The 24,211-nt window shown below is 37.8% G+C and overlaps 1 protein-coding gene and 1 long non-coding RNA gene across 2 annotated transcripts; both read right to left on the reverse strand.

The window, feature by feature from the left end:
* Positions 1 to 13,174: 13,174 nt before the first annotated feature.
* Positions 13,175 to 15,268, reverse strand: LOC138872032 (uncharacterized). Its single transcript, XR_011400451.1, has 2 exons — positions 14,592 to 15,268; positions 13,175 to 13,584 (listed from the first exon to the last, which is right to left on the reverse strand). It is a non-coding gene; the product is annotated as an uncharacterized lncRNA (long non-coding RNA).
* Positions 15,269 to 16,365: 1,097 nt separating this feature from the next.
* Positions 16,366 to 19,642, reverse strand: LOC138870207 (uncharacterized). Its single transcript, XM_070147998.1, has 6 exons — positions 19,367 to 19,642; positions 18,311 to 18,895; positions 17,996 to 18,131; positions 17,299 to 17,405; positions 16,988 to 17,247; positions 16,366 to 16,915 (listed from the first exon to the last, which is right to left on the reverse strand). Exons 1-6 carry the CDS (start codon positions 19,640 to 19,642, stop codon positions 16,366 to 16,368), a joined length of 1,914 nt encoding a protein of 637 aa, XP_070004099.1.
* Positions 19,643 to 24,211: the final 4,569 nt, after the last annotated feature.

Below are 24,211 nucleotides of genomic sequence, written 5' to 3' on the forward strand. Positions count from 1 at the left end.
AGTCGCAGGTGTGGGAGATGTAACGCACCTGCGAGACCGTATGTGCGGATGGATGGGCGTAGGTGCGGTCCCAGGACATTAAGTGGAAACCGCAGATGCGGTTGGTTAGACCGCAGAAGCGGTATCGCAGGTGCCCAATCCCTAGGTCGGAAAGTATATAAGTTTCCCTTCGCGAAATTTGGGTTCTTTTCCACCATTTTTGTTACAACCCATATCCACATGTGTTAGTCCATGCCATATATTAGTTAACATAAATCCAAGAAGGAATTATCTTTGAGATGATAAGAAGTCAATCCTATTGATCTTAAGTGATACAAGGGTGTATAAGGGTGATTAACAAGTATTAGAAGTTAAACGAATCAAGGATGTGGTAACTCGTATTTTCAAGTAAACCTAGAGGTTCTTAATACACTCAAGGTCATGTATTAAGGTGTTTGAATCATATAATATCCGTATCATAAGTCTTGAAGTCAAACGAGTTATGAAACAAAAGTCGACAAACGTTGTCGCAACTTAGGTTCATAATTTTACTTAAACATTAAGTTAAATGTTTCTAAGCTTTTTTCCTAATTTAAAAGGAATTACGGGGTGATATACCCACCAAATTAAATATCTACGGGTCTAGTTTCCAACTCATTAAACCGTTCATCGATACGATCTCGGAGTAGAGAGATATTCGCGTTTTCGTGAGACTGCGCCAAGCACCTCTCTATGGGGCCCACTAAGGCGGTTTAAGATATTTGGACCTATATAGGATGCCTCCAACCCGTTTTAAGTCATTTCTTCTCACTATTTTCAGACCTTAGAACCCTAGGAACATCCTCTCAAGGTTCTCTCAAGATTCAAGACCCAAAAAAGGGCAAACAACACAAATCAAGTGTCGGGAATTCCGTGGCGCTAGTAAGTCTCTTGTTCTTCTTGTTGTTGCTCATTTTTGTGTCGTTCCAGCTCGTGTGGGAGGTTGTTTTAAAGGGTTTATGTTCTGTAAATACTCCCTCATGTTCTTAATATCAATCCTAGGTGATTTCAAGCCTTCTAAAGTGATTCTAGTGCCGAAAAACACTAATTGATCGCTAGTTTTGCTTTTTTGTTGTTGTGGCAGCATTGGAGGGATATTTCATGGAAATTTAAGGTCAAATTGGAGTTGTTATTTCTGTATAAAGGTAAGGAACCTCTTACTCTATATGTATTTAAGATTATCCAAGTTGCGGCTAAGCCATTGAAGCTAGAACTTGTGAAATATATATCGAAAGGCTTGGTAGTAATGTTATTGTTTTGTGGACTGTTTTGCGTTGTTGTTGGGCTGCGTATTTTACTACTATCTTGTGGAGTTTTGGAGGAGGAAGGGTGTGGAGAAACACCATATATATGTAGGGTTATGGGCTGATAGTTATTCGTAACATTTCCAGGTTGTTTGACACGACTACGGTGGTCGTCGTATGTATGGAGTGATTAGGCTGTGTGTGGACTATTTTGGGAGGCTCAATATGTTTATTATTGATGTTGTTTGGGATGTTTGGTGACTGTTTTGAATGGTGTGAGGTCATATATATAGGGGAGGTGCTGTCCGTTTCATCGTAAAATAGGTTGTGGTCGATACATAATAGTTATGACGCTTAAATGATAACGATAGTATCGTTTCTCTTATTGTAGACTAAGGAGTTTTGACAATTGCATAGCTTGAGATTGGGGCAGTATATACAAGGTATGTGAGGCTATCCCTTTCCTTCTTTTGCACGACTCCGATTGTACATAATGTAATGAATGAGCTTCCAAGATACTCTACTCTTAGAAGCTAGCAGTACTTACATTGTTTTCCCTCTTATGGAACGATTGATGTTAATGTTGCTTCTCTTATTCTTATGTTATCAATGTTGTTGGTACTTCCTGATTCTTATAAGGTTCATAGTGAAGAGTTAGTCCTAATAACATGTACAGAGGATACCGACCTTACGTCACTCCGAAAGGTTTAGAATGTGATTCCATGAGTCGAGCATGCATTATATATATGTATCTATTTTACTCTACCGAGCCACGCTATAGTTGGCCGGGTACGGCACCTATTGTGCAACCACTGATCAGTTGGGTTTTACCGAGCTCCACGTGGCCGGGTACGATTCTACCGAGCCTATTATGGCCGGGTACGATATGATGATGATGATGCCCACAGAGGCGAATGCTTTAAAGGTTTATGTATTTATACATATGTATCATGCATTTCATGTAAGTAGCCCTCAGAGGTACTAAGATGTTACAGGTTGTATATTCTCTATCCTTGCTTACATTACTGATCATATTTATGGTTCCTTGCCTTACATACTCAGTACTTTATTCGTACTGACGTCCTTTTATTTGTGGACGTTGCATGTCGTGCTGCAGGTCCTGATAGACAGGCAGGTGCAGCTCCCCACCACAGTAGGCTGTCCAGTTCAACGGTGATTGGCGAGATCCCTTCTCCGGACTTGCCTTGGTCTTGGTATGCATTTTTGTTATAGACATTATGGGTATGTCGGGGCCCTGTTCCGGCTATGTTGCAGCACTTATGTTCCTTTAGAGGCTCATAGACAGGTGTCGACTCATGTATAGTTTGGTATGCCTTGTCGGCTAGTTTTTGTTGTATAGTCTTTCATATTAGCGTGGTGGTTCATACCTTATATGTAGTTTCTTGATTGTCTGGTCATCCCCTGCTATGTATGCTCATGTCTTCATATCTCATTGTTGGTTGTCCATGATCCAGGTCTACCATTTATATTGATCTCGTCAGCCCTAAAAGATAATAAAGAAGGTTAGATAAAATGTATGTTGGTGCACGGCAAGTATGGTCGGGTGCTAGTCATGGCCCTCCAGTTTGGGTCGTGACAATTTTTATCCGGAGTTGAAGCTTTTTGGAGGGTTTTCAAGAGGGGATCAAGTGTTGACAGAGAGGTAAACTGCTGGGCGTTGTGTCTTGTGTTTATGGTGATTATATCATTGTTTAATCATGAAAATTAGTGGGAAAATTAGAGAAAGAGTTAGGAAATTATGGCTTGAAATTGGAGAGTTAAATTGGGGATTTGAGGGGCCATTTGAGGTCCGATTTTGATGACCTTGGTATGTATAGACTCGTGAAAGGATAATGATTCTATTGATATGATTTTTATCGAATTCCGAGACGTGGGCATGGGGGTCGGATTTGATAGATTTCGGGATTTTTTGATGTAATTTGATTATTTTTGTATGGGCGTTGTTCCCTTAGTGTATATTGATATTATAAATCTGATTTTGGATAGATTCGAGGCGAGTTGAGGCCGAGTCGAGAGGCTAGGGCTCCGCAGAGTAGGATTTTCGTACGGTTTGAGGTAAGTAATGATTGTAAATATGTCATGAGGGTATTTCACATCGTTGTGCTACTTTGAGGTGACGCACACGCTAGATGACGAGCGTGGGGTTGTGCACCATTGGGGATTGTGACTTGGTCCGTCCTGTACGACTGTTAAGTATATTTGATTGGAAACTGTTTGATATCATTGTGTTTTAGAAAGTATCGCTAAGTTTTGGGTGGAATGTCATATTTGGGCCTCGTGTCAACTGTTTTGGACCCTTATGGGGCTTTTTACTACTATTTCTCACTGTTTTGACTTAATAATTGTACTCAGTCATGTTGTGTTTTACTGATTTCATAATTCAGCCTTATTTTCTCAGTTTTGATACTATAAATGATATTTTGGACTGAACGCCATGTTTTACTAATAGTCCCAGTGGCTTGCGAGTTTGATGACTGAGAGAGACCGATGGCCTAATTGTGATGTTGATGACTGAGAGAGTCCGATGGCCTGGTTGTGAGAAATATATATGTATATGGATCGGGCTGAACGCCGCAGCGATATGTTGGATCGGGCTGCATGTCGCAGCGATATACCGCTTGGGCTGTAGGAGCCCTCCGGAGTCTGCACACCCCCAGTGAGCGCAGTTCGACTATATATATGGATTGGGCTGCACGCCGCAACGGTTGTTATATGGTACCTATTGAGCGTGAGTGCTGAGTGTGAGCGCTGATTGATGAGAGTTGAGTAATGAGTGACTGAGAGGCTTGCCTGAGGGGCTATATATACATGTATACGAGTGATGCTTTGCCTGAGGGGCTTGTTTTTATGAAATTACTATTTTCACTTATCTTTATACTTAGCTTCTATTGAAAATATTAAACAAATGTTTTGAACAACTTTAACTGAAACAGGAATTTTTACGAGATGTTTGGAATTAAATTTCTGATTTGGTTTTGTTATTTTCACTGAGATTTTCATGTTATGTGATGAATATGAATGACCGAGAGGTTTGCCAGAATGGGTTGTTTATGAATTATTTTGCCTAGGGGACCGATTACGATTTTTATCACTTTCACTATAAACTATATTAAACCTCTATTGAAACTGTTAGAAAGTTATTATTCAAAGGAATTTACTGAAATTAGAGATTAACGAGATGATTTGATTTGTATCCTATTTTTGAACCATATTGTACCTGCCGTGGTGCTATGATGTGGATTACGTGATTTCCTACTGCTCAGTTTATATTTACTTTTATTATTAACTGAGTTGGCGTACTCATATTACTCCCTACACCTTGTGTGCAGATTCAAGTATTTCTGAGCTTGGTGGCAGGTTCATCGGAGTTAGCAAGGTAGTTGTTTGGCGATCGCAGCCTTGATTTTCTCCCTTCTTATTCTCCCTTAGTGTATTCTGTGATCTTTCTTCCGACCATGTTGGTTTTGAGGTTGTCAGATAGTTGTAGTAGATGCTTATGACTAGTGACACCCCGATGTCGGGCTTTCTTTCTGCCCTGTTGTTTTGTTTTAAACACTATATAAAGGTTTATTGTTAAATAGATTTGATTTTATCCTAAGAATGGAAAATATTGATTGGTTTTGGGTTTGTGTCGGCTGACCTAGTTCCATAATAGGCGCCATCACGACCGGGTTGGTTTTGGGGCCGTGACAAGTTGGTATCAGAGCCTAGGTTACATAAGTCTCACGAGTCATGAGCAGGTTTAGTAGAGTCTCGCGGATCAGTATGGAGAAGTTTGTACTTATCCTTGGGAGGCTGTAGAACCTTTAGGAAATTCCACATTCTTGAATTCTTATCGTGCGATCTTGATTCATCATGAAATGTAACTCTTGAAATTCCTTCCACGCGTTCGTATGCGCGCATGAGAGCTCGATATTAGCTGTGCATCGACGGCTTGTGATTCCCTGATTGAGGGGCGAGATGTAATTTTTGTGCGTTGATGTTGGGCCAGTCTGGAGGACTTGAGGCCAGGTTTTGCCTGTAGCTTGAGCACTGAGGTGCTGATTGTGTGAGCACGTGCTTTTTGTTTTATATGTCTGATAGTGTCCTTATTAGGGGAAGTGATGACTGGATAGCTACGTGATGAGCATGATGTGACTGCGAGATATGTTCATATGATTTGAATGAGACGAGAAGGGTCTGCATGGTGTAGTAAGAATTATCTGGTGCTTTGATTTCCAGTGTGATTTGATGTATAGTCCGAGTTGTGGGTGTGTTGAAGGATCTTTTCATGTTGTCTAGTTGGGAAGTGAGGTAGATTTCATATTGCGATATGAGTTCAGACTCAGGAAGATTCAGTGACCGTGTGAAGTTTATGACGGTGGAAGGGTATAAAGAGATGTTAGTTTGAGGCGAAGCAGGTGGGTTATCTCCTACGGAGTGTTCTGAAGTTGTGTGGTCCCGATGATGTTTGTTGTAAGTCCTCTTTTATTAGTGAATTATATGTGCTGCAGTTTGAGCTTAGATCGCGTAGAAGAGTTTTCTTGACTGGTACGAGGGTGAATGCGAGGTTCACAAATGATTTGAAGTACTAGTTGGTCTGTGTTGCACGAGCTTATGAAGGATTGAGTTTAACTTTGCTATGGTATTATGGTAGTGATAGAGTATATGCATTATGAGTTATTGTGTGTTTGGATCTATGACTTTGAGCCAAGTGGGGATGTCTGCTATTGATCAATTGATTGCACAGTTATATACTATGTTGGTTCCAGTTTGAGGCATACTGGTGAATCAATTATGGCTTACAAAGGTTGAGATCGAGGATGACCCGAATAAAGGGAATTTTGGATAGAGGTCGTGTTATGCTTTATGGGTGTATAAGAATTTTGGAATGACTCGAGTTGTTATTGGTGAGGGATGTAATGTACATGAAGTAGGAATTTATTTGGTTGTATTAAGGTGGGCTTTCCGCAGTGTTGGAGTGCTAATGGAACACAGGTCGTCCGGTCCATTTGACCAATCTAATTGAGGTTTGAGTAAAGTGGATGACTCCCGAGAATGGTTCTAATGGTTCAAGATTTTACATGTAATAATTGGCATTTCAGGAGTATTTGGCTAGAAACTAAGGTTTACATTTGGAGGATGACAAGACTTGTGGCATTTCTACATTATTACATACCAGTATCAGGAAGGCAAAGGTAATGACTTTAGATTCGCAGAAGGTTTCTTCAGAGTGGATATCTCGGTTGTGGTACTTTTGAGGGTGCTTCAAAATAATACAATGGGTTATGAGCCTTAAGACGGTGTGGTTTTATGTTTGGGTCTCGTGTGGTGAGTCTAGGTTGAGGACTTCGGTAACATGGCAAGGAGAAGTATCAATTCGAAGGTAAATCAGAAGAAACTTAGGATAAATAGGACAACTTGGTAGTAGGTCGGATCGACATGGTAAGGGATATAATTAGTTTTTTGGGTGCTTATGAGGTAATCAGTTTCTACAGGTGTTTCGCAGCAATGCTCTTAGGTTTTTGATGGCTTGCATAGCTTGGCTAAGATAAAAGGATTCAGTCTTAACGATCTGGTTTTGTGCAAATGGGATTCGAAGAGTTCTTGATGATTTCTACCACAATTAAAGATGTGTATTTTCTACTGGCGTGAGGAGCATGTGATGTATAATAATTTTCTTCTAGATGAGATCAACTAGAAAGTTCTTGGCTAGTTGAGTACGTAGTAGCTTGTGGCTCGGAATGGATTATGAAGTCCTCATATTTGGCATAGGATGGCATGGTATATGCAGTATATTGTGTAGGGTTGATATTGCATGTGTAAGGTTACAGTTCGATTTTAGAAGGAAGTTATAAATTCTTGGGCAGCATGGACAGTTCCAAATGACTAGATAAATGAGGTCATTGATTGGTGACTTGATAAGGGTATACGTTTCAGAAAGGGCGATGTATTTGAGTTATGAATACTTCATTGGTATTGCGGCACTCTCTTGTGTGATCGATTGCTGGAGTTCTGATTTTTCCTTGTGGCACAGGAAATATTTCAGGAGTATTCCTCGTAGGATGACCGTGTAATCGGAGAAGTGTAGATATTCAGGCGGTGGAGTTGAGATCAGAAATGGTGATTCGTATATCCTAATGGATTTAGAGACTGAGAGTTTTCGTGAGCAGATGGTTTCGTGGTTGTGGACTGTGAAAATGTAGCTAAGGTTAGTCAAAGGGTGGTATGTGTTGTGATTCAGTCACTGTGGACTTCCGGGGGGTTATTTATATGTTGTGGGTGACCAGAGTTGATTTAGGGATCATTGGTAGGCCTAATATGGATGTGTGTTTTGTACCGGATTAGAATTGTTGACTCCGAATTGCTATTTTTGAGGGATGTGCCATTCGATTGTCATTGAGCTTATTCGTGTTCTAGAGTGATCTATGAGTCACCCTTTCGTGTTGTGAGGAGTTGTGACTGTTAATTATATGCACATACGGTGCAGTTCGATTTGGGCTTTATAGCGGAATTTGAGTGAGACGGGTATTTGGGTGGCACATGATTCTTTGCGCATTGGATATGCTCTTTCGGACTTGTATGCCATTGTGTTACTTACTTGTCTGTGGTTATGGTGATTCACTTTTGGGTGCTAGACATCAAATTGTGTGTGGTTGTTGATTTTGAGTGTAGTGACTTGAGGTGTTTCATGTGGACCCGTGTTTGGATAAGATCGCGCATTGCAACGAAGTTATCTTGAGGTATGATCCTTCGGGTTAGATTCCTATGTTCTAGTTTTACGGTGTGTGATGGGTTCTTAGTATTGTGTTGTGGTGGTGTTGGTGAGCTTGTGGTACAACTCTGTCATTTGATTCACTTCCTATAATTTGAGTACATTCCGACTGTTGCTTATTGGTGCACAGATTGCATGGGTTGTGGCTTTAGATTGTATTGATGTGTCATGTCACCAGAGTAGTCATGTTGGATTAGATGAGGTCATTGGACCTAGAATGGATACAAACGGATTCGATTTCAACATGTCGGAAGGATAATATCGATGTTCGACTTAGAAATTTGCTATAGTCCTTGCTAAAGGAGAAGTGGCTTCACGAATGGTTGATATGAGGAATGGTTATGACTTTCTACGTGTTTCATTTATCATTGGCAGTATATGAAAGTGTTGGAATGAGGCTTTATTTGATAAGAGGTTTATTATCGATATTCGGTTGTTCTGAGCAATTGTTATGATTAGAAGCCATCGCTACGAGAGTTTGAGCTATGTGTATATCATGTAATTGCATCTGAGGCTGCAGGTATGATTTGTTACAGCTTGTTCGGATTTATTCAGAGTATAGATGTGAGATTCTGATCTTATAGATGATTTTAGAAGTTGAAATTTGGTTCTAAGGTTTATGGGCTAGGTTGGATTGTGAAATTTCAGTTATGTTGTGTTATCAGACCTATATGGGATAGGGTGACGTGGGATCACCCCCGAGTATGTGCATGGTAAGGTTACACAGTGATTTGATGGTTTTCGGAACAATTCTAGGCACGTTCGAGGACGAACGTATGTTTAAATGAGGGAGGATGTAACGACCCGACCGGTCGTTTTGAGCAATTGCACTTCGCTCGCCAGTTCTCGGGCATGACTAGTCCCGTGTGATGTATTATGACTCATGTAAATCCTTGGTTTCGATTTTCAGGATAATCGGAATAGATTTGGAAGAACAATTCTCAGTTTGAAGCTTTAAATTTGAAAGGTTTGACCAAGTTTTGACTTCTTAGTATTCGATCTCGGATTTGGATTTTTATGATTTGGTTAGCTCCGTCGGGTAATTTTGGACTTATGAGCGCATCCGGAATGGAATTTGGAGGTTCGTGGAAGATTTAGGCTTAAATTGGCGAAATTGGAATTTGTTATTTTCCGGTCGGCAGTGAAAATTTTGATATCGGGGTCGGAATGGAACTGCAAAAATTAGAGTAGGTCCGCTGTGTCATTTGGGATGTGTGTGCAAAATTTCAGGTCATTCGGACGAGGTTTGATAAACTTTTTGATCATTTGCGGGATGCGGATGTTTTGGAAACCTTAGGCTTGAATCCGAGGGTGTTTTGATGATTCGATGTTGTTTTAAGTATTCTGAAGATTGGTATAAGCTTGAATATTGGTATATGACTTGTTCGTACTTTTGGTCGAGGCCTCGGGGGCCTTGAGGTGATTTCGGATGGTTATCAGGAAGTTGGAAGTTAGAGTTGCAGCTGAAGCTACTGAGTTTCTGTCATAACCGCACCTACGGATTGGGGACCGCAAGTATGAGATCACAGAAGCATTAGATCAGACGCAGATGCGGCCATATGAGAGAAGGCCAGAAGTCGCAGGTGCGAGAGGTGTAACGCACCTGCGAGACCGCAGGTGCGGATGGATTGGCGCAGGTACGGTCCTTAGACATTAAGTGGAAACTGCATATGCGGTTGGTTAGACCGCAGAAGCGGTACTGCATAAGCGTGAAAAGGACGACATGTGCGGAATCCCTGGGTCAGAAAGTATATAAGTTCCCCTTCGCGAAATTTGGGTTATATTCCACCATTTTTTTCCGGAGTTGAAGCTTTTTGGAGGGTTTTCAAGAGGGGATCAAGTGTTGACAGAGAGGTAAGCTACTTGGGCTTTGTATCTTGTGTTTATGGTGATTATTTCATTGTTTAATCATGAAAATTAGTGGAAAAATTAGAGAAAGATTTGGAAAATTAGGGCTTGAAATTGGATAGTTAAATTGGGAATTTGAGGGGCCATTTGAGGTCCGATTTTGATGACCTTGGTATGTATAGATTCGTGTGAGTATAAGGATTCTATTGATGTGATTTTTATTGGATTCCGAGACGTGGGCCTGGGGGTCAGGTTTGACCAATTTCGGAATTTTTGATGTAATTTGATTATTTTCGCGTGGGCTTTGTTACCTTAGTGTATATTGATGTTATGAATCTGATTTTGGATAGATTCGAGGAGAGTTAAGGCCGAGTCGAGAGGCAAGGGCGTTGCGGAGTAGGATTTTCATTTGGTTTGAGGTAAGTAATGATTGTAAATGTTGTCTTGAGGGTATGAAACCCCGGATTTCACATCGTTGTGCTACTTTGAGGTGACGAACATGCTAAATGACGAACGTGAGGTCGTGCACCATTGGGGATTGTTACTTGGTCTGTCCCGTACGACTGTTAAGTCGCGTATTTTATTGGAAACTATTTGATATCATTGTGTTTTAGAAAGTATCGCTATGTTTTGGGCGGAATGCCATAATTAGGCCTCGTGCCAACTGTTTTTGGAACCTTATGGGGCCTTTTACTACTATTCCTTACTGTTTTGACTTTATAATTGTACTCAGTCATGCTGTGTTTTACTGATTTCATAATTCAGCCTTATTTACTCACTTTTGATACTACAAATGATATTTTGGGTCGAACTTCCTGTTTTACTGATAGTTCGAGTGGCTTGTGAGGTTAATGACTAAGAGAGACCGAGGGCCTGATTGTGAGGTTGATGACTGAGAGAGGCCGAGGGCTTGGTTGTTAGGAATATATATATATGTAAATGGATCGGGCTGCACGCCGCAGCGATATGTTGGATCGGGCTGCACGCCGCAACGTTATAGCGCTTGGGCTGTAGGAGCTCCTCCGGAGTCTGCACACCCCCAGTGAGTGCAGTCGACTATATATATGGATCGGGATACACGCCGCAGCGATATATGGATCGGGTTGCACGCCGCAGCGGTTATTATATGGTACCTATTGAGCGTGAGTGCTGATTGATGAGAGTTGAGTCATGAGTGACTGAGAGACTTGCCAGAGGGGCTATATATACATGTATACGAGTGATGCTTTGCCTAAGGGCTTGTTTTTACGAAATTACTGTTTTCACTCATCATTATAGTGAGCCTCTATTGAAAATGTAAAACAAATGTTTTGAACAACTTTCACTAAAACAGGAATTTTTACGAGATGTTTGGAATTAAATTTTTGTTTTGGTTTTGTTATTTTCACTGAAATTTTCATGTTATGTGATGAATATGAATGACCGAGAGGTTTGCCAGAATGGGCTGTTTATGAATTATTTTGCCCGAGGGGCCGATTATGATTTTCATCACTTTCAGTATAAACTACATTGAACCTCTATTGAAACTGTTAGAAAGTTATTTTTCAATGGATTTCACTGAAATTGGAGATTAATGAGATGATTTGATTTGTATCCTGTTTTGGAAACATACTGTACCCGCCGTGCTGCTATGATGTGGATTACGTGATTTCCTACTGTTCAGTCTATATTTACTTTTATTACTTACTGAGTTGGCGTACTCGCATTATTCCCTGCACCTTGTGCACAGATTCAGGTATTTCTAAGCGCGGTGACAGGTTCATCGGAGTTAACAAGGTAGCTGCTTGGTGATCACAACCCTGCTTTTCTCCCTTCTTATTCTCCCTTAGTCTATTTTGTGATTTTTCTTCCGACCTTGTTGGTCTTGAGGCTGTCAGACAGTTGTAGTAGATGCTCATAACTAGTGACACCCAGATATCGGGTTTTCTTTCCGCACTGTTATTTTTGTCACACCTTTTTTTTACCTGCCCGTGGGGGATATAAGGAAGTTTTTTCAATTAAAGTGACATTATTCGAAATGAGAATAATTAATTATTAGAGTCGCCACTTGGAATAATTTATTTGGTGTCCCAAATCACTGGTTTATTTTAAAATCCCAAATCGAGGAAGTTTTCGACTTTATTTAAAATGCCTGCAAACCAGAAATTCTAGATAAAGAATTCTATTAACTCAGGAGAAGGTGTTAGGCATTCCCAGGTTCCGTGGTTCTAGCACGGTCGCTTAAACTATTAATGTTGGCTTATTATCCGATTTATTACATGTTTTAACCTATTGTGCATTTTTAGCTTTATAACTGCTTTTAATTAATTTAAACCGTTTTTAGGAAGATTCAATGTCATTTAAAACACATCGTAAACCACGCTACATGAAATACATCTGTGGTTCGCAATACGTTTTATTTAACATTATTGAGAATTGGGTCACATGAAATGTACACTCGAATTTAGTAATTAACAATCACAACTATGTCATGGGTACCGTACCTGTAGCTATGATGAATTATTTAAAGAACGCGCCTAAAGCAACTACGAAAGTTCAAATTAATAGCAACATTTGTGAGGGCCATGGAGTGTTTAATTGATGGCACACCTCAATCTTTTTAAAGCATTAACTCTTGAATTAATTTGGTGAGGGCCATATATTATGAATTTTAAGCATGGCACACCTCAAATTATTTTAAGAAAAGGGATATATATTTAACTCAAAGGTACTCTTATTTTAATCTAATTTAAAACTAATTATCACAACCACGTCATGAAAATCGTACTCATAGTTGTAATAATTTAATTACGCACCTAAAACGAACTACGGATATTTAAAGAATTAATTACTTCTAAGTTTGTATTACTAATAAGAGGGCCATGAGTAAGTTTTAACGAAAGATGGCACACCTCCAACCATTTCAAAAGGATTACACTTAATTAAGCCTAAAAATATTTACATCCAAACTTGGACTCAAGCCATTAATTAATGTGTAAAGAAATGCAAACAAACCTAAGCTATTCGAGGAAGGAACTGGGCCAATGGCAGGCCGAGTGTATTATTCCACGCTTCTCCTCTTCTTTTAAAAAAAAAAGAAATGGGCACCATCACTCATTGGGCTCAGAATTGAGCCCAGATGCAAGTCATACAAATAAGCCCAAACACAGGCCCAAAGAGAGAGAACTAATGAGGCCAAAAGAGAAATTATTTCTATGGGCAGTAATAGGACCAACATAAAGAAAACTTAGCAACGAACATTAAGGAAAACTCAGCCAATAACTTAAACAAATGAATTCTAAAACCCAAATGGCCCAACTTTGTAAATACAAATTTCTTAACCGCAACATACCATTGTTAAAATCAAACACCTATTCTGATGAAAACTCAGTACAAAATGACTTATTGCAGCAGCTGAGCTTAATGCAACTACATTCAATCTACATAACTTTCAAACAGTAGCATAATTATTCTACTAAACTTCTAAATCATTAGGCTAAACAGAGACATTCTTTGTACTCTCCCTTCTACATGTGAAACCACAGTGCCCAAGCAGCCATAGACACAATTACATAGACAACCATAAAAGAACATCGAGACCACTTGAAAACAGATCTGCATTTAGGCATCCTTTCCCATTCTCCATATGAAAACACATACATATCTCCAGGCTATATAGTTTCCATTTCAGCTGGTACCAAAACTCAGTGATAAGAATATCTGAAGGTTTGACATGTTCATAAACTGAGGTTTAATTATTCAATACACCACGGCTTCTTATTTATGTAAGCTAGTTCAACAATTAGTAATTTAACACCAAGTACAGCTGATTCAGGCATACAAATATGGGAGTTTATCAAGCTGAATTTCATGTTTGTCTGGAATCAACATTTTTCAGTTACCGAGGACATGGCCCTAAACAGGGAATTGTGGAGATCGAGCATTAAGGTTGTAGGTTAGGGGAAATTGTGATGTCTTTTCGACAGCGCACTAGAGTGAGACTAGCCAGTTAGGAATTAGTCTTAGGATGTTATTGATCAACTACTGATGATGGGCTTTATTTGTTGTGTATTAATACCTTACATCTTTCTCGTATTTCCTATATCTCTTATATTGTTGTTACTTTGTTATTTTATGGTATTTATGTTATGTTATGGATTTTATGGTATTTTATGTTGTTTTATTACGAGTCTATTGATAGTACTAATATAGTGTTTCTTGTTGCCTCTTTGAGCCGAGGGTCTCCTGGAAACAGCCTCTCTGCCCCTCGGGTAGAGATAAGGTCTGCGTACATATTACCCTCCCCAGACCCCACTTGTGGGATTACACTGGGTTGTTGTTGTTGATTACCAAATAGCTTTGCAAAATATCACGTGTTAACAAAAATAGCTCTCAAACTTCAAATTAGGAACTACACTCAACTACTACAATTAACCCCTTGGTGTGGCAGTGAAGCCCTTGAAACAAAATTGAATACCAGTCAAAATTCTAAAGCTATATATCAATGCATTTACGTCTGATTTTTGTGAGAAACTAAAGTATGCATCTTAGAAATCACAACAACTAACAAGGAAAGTTAAACCACCAGTAAGTCAGCAGAACGATTTGACACAGAACAAACATGATAAAATTCATACCAAAACAAAGCCCATGAGGATTACACCATTTGCATTGAATCTGAAATTCGAACTCTACAACACGAAAATCGCTAAGTCAAACAAACGTACCTTGGCAGCAGGTGAATCAACTAGCAAAATGCCAAATAAAGGCTAAGTGAAAGTGAAGAGCACAGCAAATCAGCAGCAAAAAATCAACAGGAATCAACGGCGAATCCAAAGCTTTGAAAACTAGAAAACCAACTCAAATCAAAACCATTCTTGAGAACCCAGAATCAACAAAAAATCGCCGAAAATGTGTGTTTTGTGTTTTTCTTCGATTTCTTTGAAAATGAAACTCACATGAAGAAACTAAAACTCAGAACATTTTTAATTTTTTTTCGTTTGTCTGAAGAGAGTAGACAAAAAGAAAAAGGCCTGCAGAAAAGGAAAAAACTTCTGAAACTTTTTCTCTCCTTTTTTCCTTACCCCTTAAACAAGAAAACTTACCTTATATATAACCCTCAAAAAATCTCGAAGCTTCTGCCCAAATATCCGAAAATCCTCGCGTTTTTGAACGATTTTTGGGACAAATGGAAGTCATGGATCGATTTACATCCATCCACGACTCCCATTTATCCAGCAAATCGCCCTATAGTACAGAAATCGTGCGAATTCGGGAATATTCTCTCTTCTCCGACAGAAAATCGTTGGAATAAAGTGAGTGGAGAGTAGTGGACCCATTTGAGTGAACTCGTGAGGGTTGAATCGGCCGAAGAAGATAAACAGTAAAAAGGGGAGGGCGCCGTTTCTACATTTGTTAGGTTTAGGGTTTGGAAATAGGGAAGATGTTATAACAGGGCTTATATATGAAGGGGAAACAGGCGGGTCGGTTTTCCTTTGGGCTGGACCGGCGGGTATTTGGGGCTGGGTCAATTGATTTTGAGGGGGAAATATTTTGGGCCGAATTGGAGTGTTAAAAATGGCCCAATTTCAAAAATGAACTTTTTCCAATTTTTTCTTTTATTTCTAATTTTTTTCCTTTTCTTTCCCTTTTTTAAATTAAAAATTCTAAATTATCTAAAATGTGAAATTAAAATAATTAACTAATTATAAAAATTATAAACATCACTTAATTCTAAAAAAGAGAAAAAATCAATAAACTAAAAATTAAAAGACAAAAATGTAAAAATGAGCTATTTTTGTGATTTTTAAATTTATATAAAACAAATAATTACTGATTAATTCTAAAAATGTAAAAACAAATCCTAAATGTAATGCATGACATTTTTGTATTTTTATGATTCAAATAAAAATTAAACATGCACAGAAATTCAAACAATTAAGAAAATTTTACAAAAATTTCTAAAATGACAAATAATTAACAGAAAACCTATTTTCTTGGAATTTTATAGGAGTATTTCATATAGGGCAAATATCACATATTCACAGTTTTGTTTTAAACACTATATAAAGGTTTATTGTTAAATAGATTTGATTTTATCTTAAGAATGGAAAATATTGATTGGTTTTGTGTTTATGTCGGTTGGCCTAGTTCCATGATAGGCGCCATCACGACCGGGTTGGTTTTGGGGTCGTGACAGAAATGCTTGGGTTTTCCATGAAAAAACAGGTTTATTTGAGATAGCAATAGCTGCTTGATTATCCACAAACACCTTTGTGCGCTGATCTTGCTTCAAATTTAGATCAAGCAACAGTTTTCTAAGCCATAAGGCTTGATTTGCAGTAGTTGTTGCTGCAATGAATTCAACTTTAGCAGTAGATTGTGCATTAATTTTTATTGTTTAGAACGCCAAGAAAATACCCCAGAACCAAGATTCAAATAATAATCGGAAGTGCTCTTCATATCATTAGAAGAACCAGCCCAATCACTGTTTGAATACCCCTACAATACATACTTCTGATTTACATAGAACTTGATTCCAAAATTCAGTGTTCCTTTAACATATCTCATCACTCTTTTAGCTACTCTAAAATGAGTGTCAATTGCAAAATTAGTGAATCTAGATAGAAGACTTACATTATATAAAATATCAGGTCTAGTTATTGTAAGATACATGAGACAATCAACCATACTTTTGTAAAGAGTCTTATCCACTTTTTCAGCTTCATCATTTTTGCTCAACTTCTCCTTATGACACATTGGAATAATTGTTTCTTTGCAATTTTCCATTCTGAACTTTTTCAAAATATGTCCTGCATACTTCTTTTGACAGATGAACACTTCATTTACCTTTTGCTTGATTTCCATACTCGGAAAATGGACCATTTCTCCCAAGTCCGTCATCTCGAAAGTATGATGCATATCTTCTTTGAACTTCTTAACAAGTTCGTCATTGCTTCCTGTAACCAACATGTCATCTACATATAGTGAAACTACAATAAAATTGATTTCATCATCTTTAATGTAGAGAGTAGCTTCACAGGTGCTTTTTCTAAAGCCCAGTTACAACAAATGCTCATCAATTCTGATGTACCAAACTCTGGGTTCCTGCTTCTGTCCTTACAAAGCTTTCCTAAGCTGGTATACTTCATATTCATTCCCTTTGACTATGAATCCTTCAGGCTGCTCAACATAAATTTTTTCCTCAAGAAAGCCATTCAAGAATGCAGATTTAACGTCTAGCTGAAACACTTTCCAATCCTTCTGTGCAGCTATAACCAACAATAATATGATGGTTTCTAATTTGGAAACATGAGCAAATGTGTCAGAAAAATCAATACCAAAGACTTGAGCATACCCCTTCACAATAAGTCTAGCTTTGTGCTTGTTGATAGAGCCATCTCAATTATGCTTAGTTCTGAAAGCCTATCTTACTCTTATGACTTTTCTGTCTTTAGGTCTTTTCACAAGTTTCCCGGTATGATTTTTCTCAATCATGTTGAGTTCATCCTTCATTGCAACTCTCCATTTTGGATCTTTTTCTGCTTCCAAAAAATCAGATGGCTCAAGTATAGCCACAATGCAGATATATATCAGAAAGAGATCTAGTGCCTCTTACTGGAACATGATCCACCAATTCATCTTCTTTCAGTAGAAGCTTTGTACTTTCATTTGGAATTGATATTGATTGTGCTTCATTCCAGTTCTATTGTTTATCCTCCATGAAATGCACATCTACTTATCAAAATTTTCCTTGTATGAGGTTCGAAAACTCTATAAGCTTAGTAAATAGTGTTGTAACCCATAAAGATGCCTGAAATTGCCTTTTTATTAAGTTTGTCATGCTTAACCTGAGGAATATAAGCAAAACACACACGACCAAACACTTTAAGAAAACTTAGTAAAGGTTTTAACCCATACCATGCTTCAAATGGTGTTTTATTTTCCAAAGCCTTCTTTAAAAGTCGATTTTGCAGAAAAACTGTAGTATTCGCTGTCTCTGCCCGAAATATTTTGGGTAATTCCTTCTCATGCAACATACATCTGGCCATTTCCATTATCGATCTATTTTTTCTTTCACTAACTCTATTTTGTTCCGAAGTGTATGGTGTTGTAAGCTGATGCACAATACCAGCATCCTCGCAGAATGAGATAAATTTTGCTAGGGTGTATTCCTTCCCATTATCAGACCTTAAAGCTTGAATATTGCAGCCACTTTGATTTTTCACCAAATTTTTGAATTTCCAGAATACACCATCAACTTCTGACTTGAATTTCAAGAAGAAAATCCAACACATTCTTGAAAAATCATCTATAAACAGAACGTAATAGAGGCTACCCTATAATGATGGAGTTCTTTGCGATCTTGCAACATCAGTGTGTACTAGCTACAACTTTTGTGAGGCTCTCCAGGTTGATTTTGGAAATGGCTTTCTATGTTGTTTACCAAATTGTAGGCATGACATTCTGTAGAGTTCACTTCTAGGTCGGATAGGTTCTCCACCATCTTCAATTTTTGCATTTTGACAAGTCCTTGATAGTGATAATGTCTGAGTCTCTTATGCCATAACTCTGCAACATTTTCTTTTGTTGAATACACCATTTGCTTTTCCTCACGTGGATCTAATGAGAAACTTTTGCCTCTCATTTTTACTTTAAATAAGTCTTGCCCCGCTGGATCCTTGATTAAGCAATAATTATCTTCGAAATATAATTTGAAACTTTTTTCTACCAGTTGACCAAGGGTTAACAAGTTTTGGTCAAAATTAGCTACATAAAGTACATCAGATATTGTTTTAGTACCTGGTTGTGTCTCAATTGCTATGGTTCCTATTTCTTTTGCTGGAATATAGTTTCCATTGCCTATTATAAGTTTTTTAACTCGAGTAGGCTTCAATTCCTTGAAGAGTTCTTTCTCGAAAATCATGTGATTTGTGCATCCGCTATCGATCGGCCAAGACTCGCTTGAAACATCGCTTGCAAAATATGACACAACAAATAATTGATCTTCCTCTTCTTGATCTTTAACTACCTATGCAACATTTTTCTGCTGAATATTGTTCTTGCAAATCTTTTGATGATGTCCTATTTGCTGACATTTCTCGCAGTGTTGATCTGGTCTTCTCCAATATCTGAACGGTGGATGACCTTTCTTTCCACAATGTTTGCAAGGAGGAAAATCATATTTTGTTCTCTTATTATTCGTAGGAGAATCAACACTTGAGTTTTCCTTCTTGTTCAGGTTGTGCTTCTTTTTCTTTCCCTTTTCTCCCTGGCTTTACTAAACTTTTGTAGGCAGTGCACCCTCAACAGACCCTTCAAACCTCATAATCCTTCTCTGTTCTTGTGCCTACAAAGCGTTTAATAATTTTGCCAAACTAATTTTTGACAGATTGTTAGTATTTTCCAGCGAGGAAATGGTTGCTTCAAACCTTTCAGGGACTGTTACAAGAATATTTTGAACCAATCTAAAATCAAAAAATTCAGAGCCAAGTAGTCTTACTTTGTTGGCAATGTTGAGTAATATGTCAGAATACTCTTTAACTGTATTTGAATCCTTCATCTTCTGAAGTTTAAATTCTCTGATAAGGTCGAGAATACGCATTTCCTTGATCCTTTCATCTCTTTTATATTCTTTCTTCAGAAAACTCCAGACCTCAAACGCCGATTTCATTGTCATAATCCTGATAAAGATTTGTGGTAAGACTGCAGCAAATAATGTTGCTCTAGCCTTTGAATTTCTTGTTTTCTTCTCCTTGTGATTCTTCATCTGTGCCATAGTTGGATTTGCAGGCAAAGAAGGAACATCGTAGTCCTCCTCAACAGCTTCTCAGAGATCATTTGCTTCCAGATGTGCCTCCATCCTTGCTGCAGAGACATAGTAGCCTTCGCCATTGAAGATGGGTGGTGCAAGTGTAGTGAAAGGGGTTTCTGAATCCATAGAAGAAGAAAAAAAAATGTGTTTTCCCTTAATTATAGGTCGCTCAAGAAGAGAGCTCTGATACCAATTTGTTGGAGTTTTTATAAGTTCTACTGTAACTTTAAGGAAAAAAGGAAATAAATGAAAGAATAAGAGATAATTTGTTGGTAGAAAGTAATATTCAGAACTGAAAATGGTGCTTAAATACAGAAAAAACTGAACAAGTAGATCCTAGAATTAAGCAACTACTTTGCACATGATTCCATGACCAACAGATGATTCCATGGTCAACAAACTCCTAAAAATATGCAACTAAGTTAAGAATACTAAAATGTAAAACACGTGAGGAAAAATATTTAGCTGTTGTTTGACTTAATCTTACAGTAACTGATTTATTCAACAAATAGACAACTATTTGAGAGCTGTCACTCAGCTAATTCAGAAGATATAGGCCATAATTGGTTTAGTATATATCGTCTCCATCTATTTTTAATATTGATATTATCGCCTAATCATGCTTACGTCTCTAGATGTCTTATATATGCAGTTCATTGAGAAATTATTGTCTTATTCAAGGGAGTTTCCCCTTCATATAATCCTTCGGAATGCTTAGGAATATATTGAGATTGGCCACTTTAGGAGGTCTTCTGCAGCCATGCAATGAAAATAGGTCCTTACACGCTCATTTCAATTATGATGATGGGATTATCAATTGGTATTTTTAGATCTTTTAGTGTGTGTCATGTAGATTCGAAGGTAATTTAAAAAACATACATGAACTAAACGATTTAAAAGGGTCAATTTTGATTCTACAAATTGATTAAGAAAAGTTGATATGGTGTAAGTTTTTTAAAATAACTGGCCAAAATGCATCATGACGTTCCCAGTTAAAGCAATACCATCACATCTTATATACTTTTTTTTGTCCCAATTTATTTGTTATATTTTTTTGTTAGGAAATATTCTACATTTATAATATATCATTTTTACACCTTTAAATAAATAGAGAATATTCCTTAACACTTTGATTTTTAATCTATCTAAAAAAACAATGCCATATTTCCTTATTTAGATACAATTTAATGTTAAATTTTCTACATTACCCTTCATACGATGATTGAAGTCACATAAATATCTATTACTTATTTTAGATCATAAATTTTAATTTTTTTTCTTTTTTGAACTCCATGCCAATTTAAATACCGCCTCATAAATTATGACGGAGGGAGTAAAAGAATAGATACATTTGGATAAAAAAGTTGTATATATGCTGGTAAAAGTTACGAGTTCTCGCAACTATTATTTGACACATGAATATAGATAGTAGGAATTCGAGTGTACTTAATGATCTATTCAATATAAATATTTATTAAAATTAGATACATTAATAATTATTCCATGAAAAATTTAATATCTAAATGTATAATTAATTGTATGTATCCTAACAGTGGTAACGGCTCGAGTACCAACCTCCAAGGGATGGATGATACATGGGAATAAAGATAGTCGCTTCATAAAATATTTGTCTAGCCTCAAAAGTTATTTTATTTGTCACGACCCAAATTTTTCATTGTCGGGACTGTGATGACACTTGCTAGGCAAGCCAACGTTACAGAATATCTTACCATTTTTGCTTTATCTTTTAATAATTAAAACTTAAAAAAAGTAAATTAGCGGAAATAAATACGGAAAAACACAAATTAAAATATTATCTTTATGTTAATAACGAAAATCGAAATAAATTCCACCCACAACTCACGAATAGTCAACGAATACTACAAGTATTAGTTTGAAAGAAAAATATACATCTGTCTCGGAGAAAAGTAAAATAGAATGTAGTAAAGATAGAAGGGGACGCCAGAGCCTGCGGACGCCTGCATGACTACCTTGGGTCTCCTGAATGCAGTGATAGCAACCAACCTCTCGATCAGCCACTAGCTCCGAAATCTGCACAGAAAGTGCAGAGTGCAGTACCAGTACAACCGACCCCATGTACTGGTAAATGTCGAGCCTAACCTCGATGAAGCTACGGAGGGGTATACAACATATACAACATGCAATAGTTTATACTAAACAGAAAGGAAGTATAGAATGAAATATCACCAGAACTTGCATTAATAAATACGAAACCCAATTGTTCTACTAGTATTTTGCTATAACCAATCTTTAAGGGTGTTTAAACATCACAGTAATGGACCTCAATAGAAATGAATACATAACAACAACTGATGCGACGTGCATCCCGATCCTATCATATTAACAACAATATCAACATTCACCCTTAATACTCCTTATTGTGGCGTGCAACCCAATCCCACCAGTCCATCCTTATTTCTCCACAATATATGTCCCTTGTTCCTCCTGTTGCAGCACGCAACTCGATCTCACCTGTCCACCCTTATTACTCCTTGTTGCGGCGCGCAACCCGATCCCACCAGACAATTACATTCACCCTTATTCCTCCTGTTGCAGCGTGCAACTTGATCCCTATATATATATAACATTGCAAATCACAAGATGAAGACAAGTGTTTCAAAATCAACTCAAATCCTCCACAACACCTACTCATCAAACCAACACAATGGAATAACGCTACAACTGTAAAACTTCACCAGTTAAACTATACAGCGAGACCAACCTAAGTGTACCATGAAGCACCAATAACCAACATAATCCAACAAGGTAATAAAATGAAGCTACGAAACAAATAATACTTCAATAGGAAAATCAACAGTTAACAAGTAGCAATTAAGGCGGGAAAACAAGATATAGGGGAACGGGGAAAGAAAACAGGCTAAACAAGTAATTTGGCGACGCATAGGTGCTCGTCACCATACCTACACGCCACACACATGGTATTTCACATAGCAAACAAGTCAGGGATCCCTAATCCCTCAAGTCAAGATTAGACCAAACACTTACCTCAATCCAACGAGTATTTCAAAGCTCAATCACTACTTTACCTCTTGATTTCACCACCAATTCACTCGTATCTAGTCATAATTAACTTAATAACATCAATAAATGCTAAATAACTCAACTCCAATGCATAAATTATAGATTTTCCAACATTTTCCCCAAAAAGTCAAAACCCGACCTCGGGTCCGCTTGGTCCAAACTAGAAATTCGGATCAAACTCCGATAACCCATTCACCCCCGAGCCTGGATATACAATTGATTTTGGAATCCGACCTCAAATTGAGGTCTAAATTCCCAATTTATAAAAATTCCTAATTCTACCCAAGCCCCCAATTTTTCCATAAAAATTCCTAGATTTTGTGATGAAATCTTGTGAAAAGATGAAATAGATTGAAGGAAATGAGTTAGAAATCATTTACCTATGATTTGGGGAAGAACTCCTCTTTAGAAAATCGCCTATGGAAGCTTAGGGTTTGAAAATTTGAGAAATAAATTGAAAATCCCGTCTAACTTATGTTTTACACAGCTGAAGGTATCGCATTTGCGATCACTGGTTCGCAAATGCAAACTCGCAAATGTGACCAATGCTTCGCAAATGCGAAGCTTGGCCTGACCTGCTGCCTTCGCAAATGCAGACAATTGTTCGCAAATGCGGTCACTGTTAAAGTTGCAATTGCGACGATGAACTTAGCAAATGCGAAGGTATTCACCCAGCCCAGTCATCACAAATGCGGTGCTCGCATTTGCGAGCCAGACTTCGCAAATGCAAAGTCTGCAGATCTGCAACACACCAGAAAATTCCTTAAGTCTCAAAACACTTAGTAGCCTATCCAAAACTCACCTAAGCCCTCGGGGCTCCAAACTAAACATGCACACAAGTCTTAAAATATTATACGAACTTGCTCGCATGATCAAATCGCCAAAATAACATCTAGAACTATGAATTCAACACCAAAACTCATGAAATTTTCAAGATAGTTTTAAACTTCCTATTTTCTCAACCAATGGTCCGAATCACGTCAAATTATTTCTGTTTTCCACCAAATTTCACAGATAAGGTTTAAATATTATAAAGGACCTGTACCGGGCTCCGGAACCAAAATACGGGTCTGATACCAACAATATCAAACATTATTCAATTTCCAAAAACCATCATATTTTTCAATTAACAATGTTCTTCAAAAATTCATTTCTCGGGCTAGGGACCTCGGAATTCAATTCCGGGCATATGCCCAAGTCTCATATTTTACTACGGACTCTTTGGGACAATCGGAATAGAGGTAGGGGTCCGTTTACCCAAAATATTGACCGAAGTCAACTAAAATCATCTTTTAAGCCAAAAATCATTATTTTTTTAATCCTTTTCACACAAAAGCTTTCTAGTATCGTGCCTGGACTGTGCACACAAATTGAGGAGAGATAAAAGGAGGTTTTAAGGTCTCGAAACACAGATTCGACTTCTAAAATAAGAGATGACCTTTTGGATCATCACATTATTCACCTCTAAAA

This window comes from Nicotiana sylvestris, chromosome 6 (assembly GCF_000393655.2).
Source record: "Nicotiana sylvestris chromosome 6, ASM39365v2, whole genome shotgun sequence".
Classification (NCBI taxonomy): domain Eukaryota; kingdom Viridiplantae; phylum Streptophyta; class Magnoliopsida; order Solanales; family Solanaceae; genus Nicotiana; species Nicotiana sylvestris.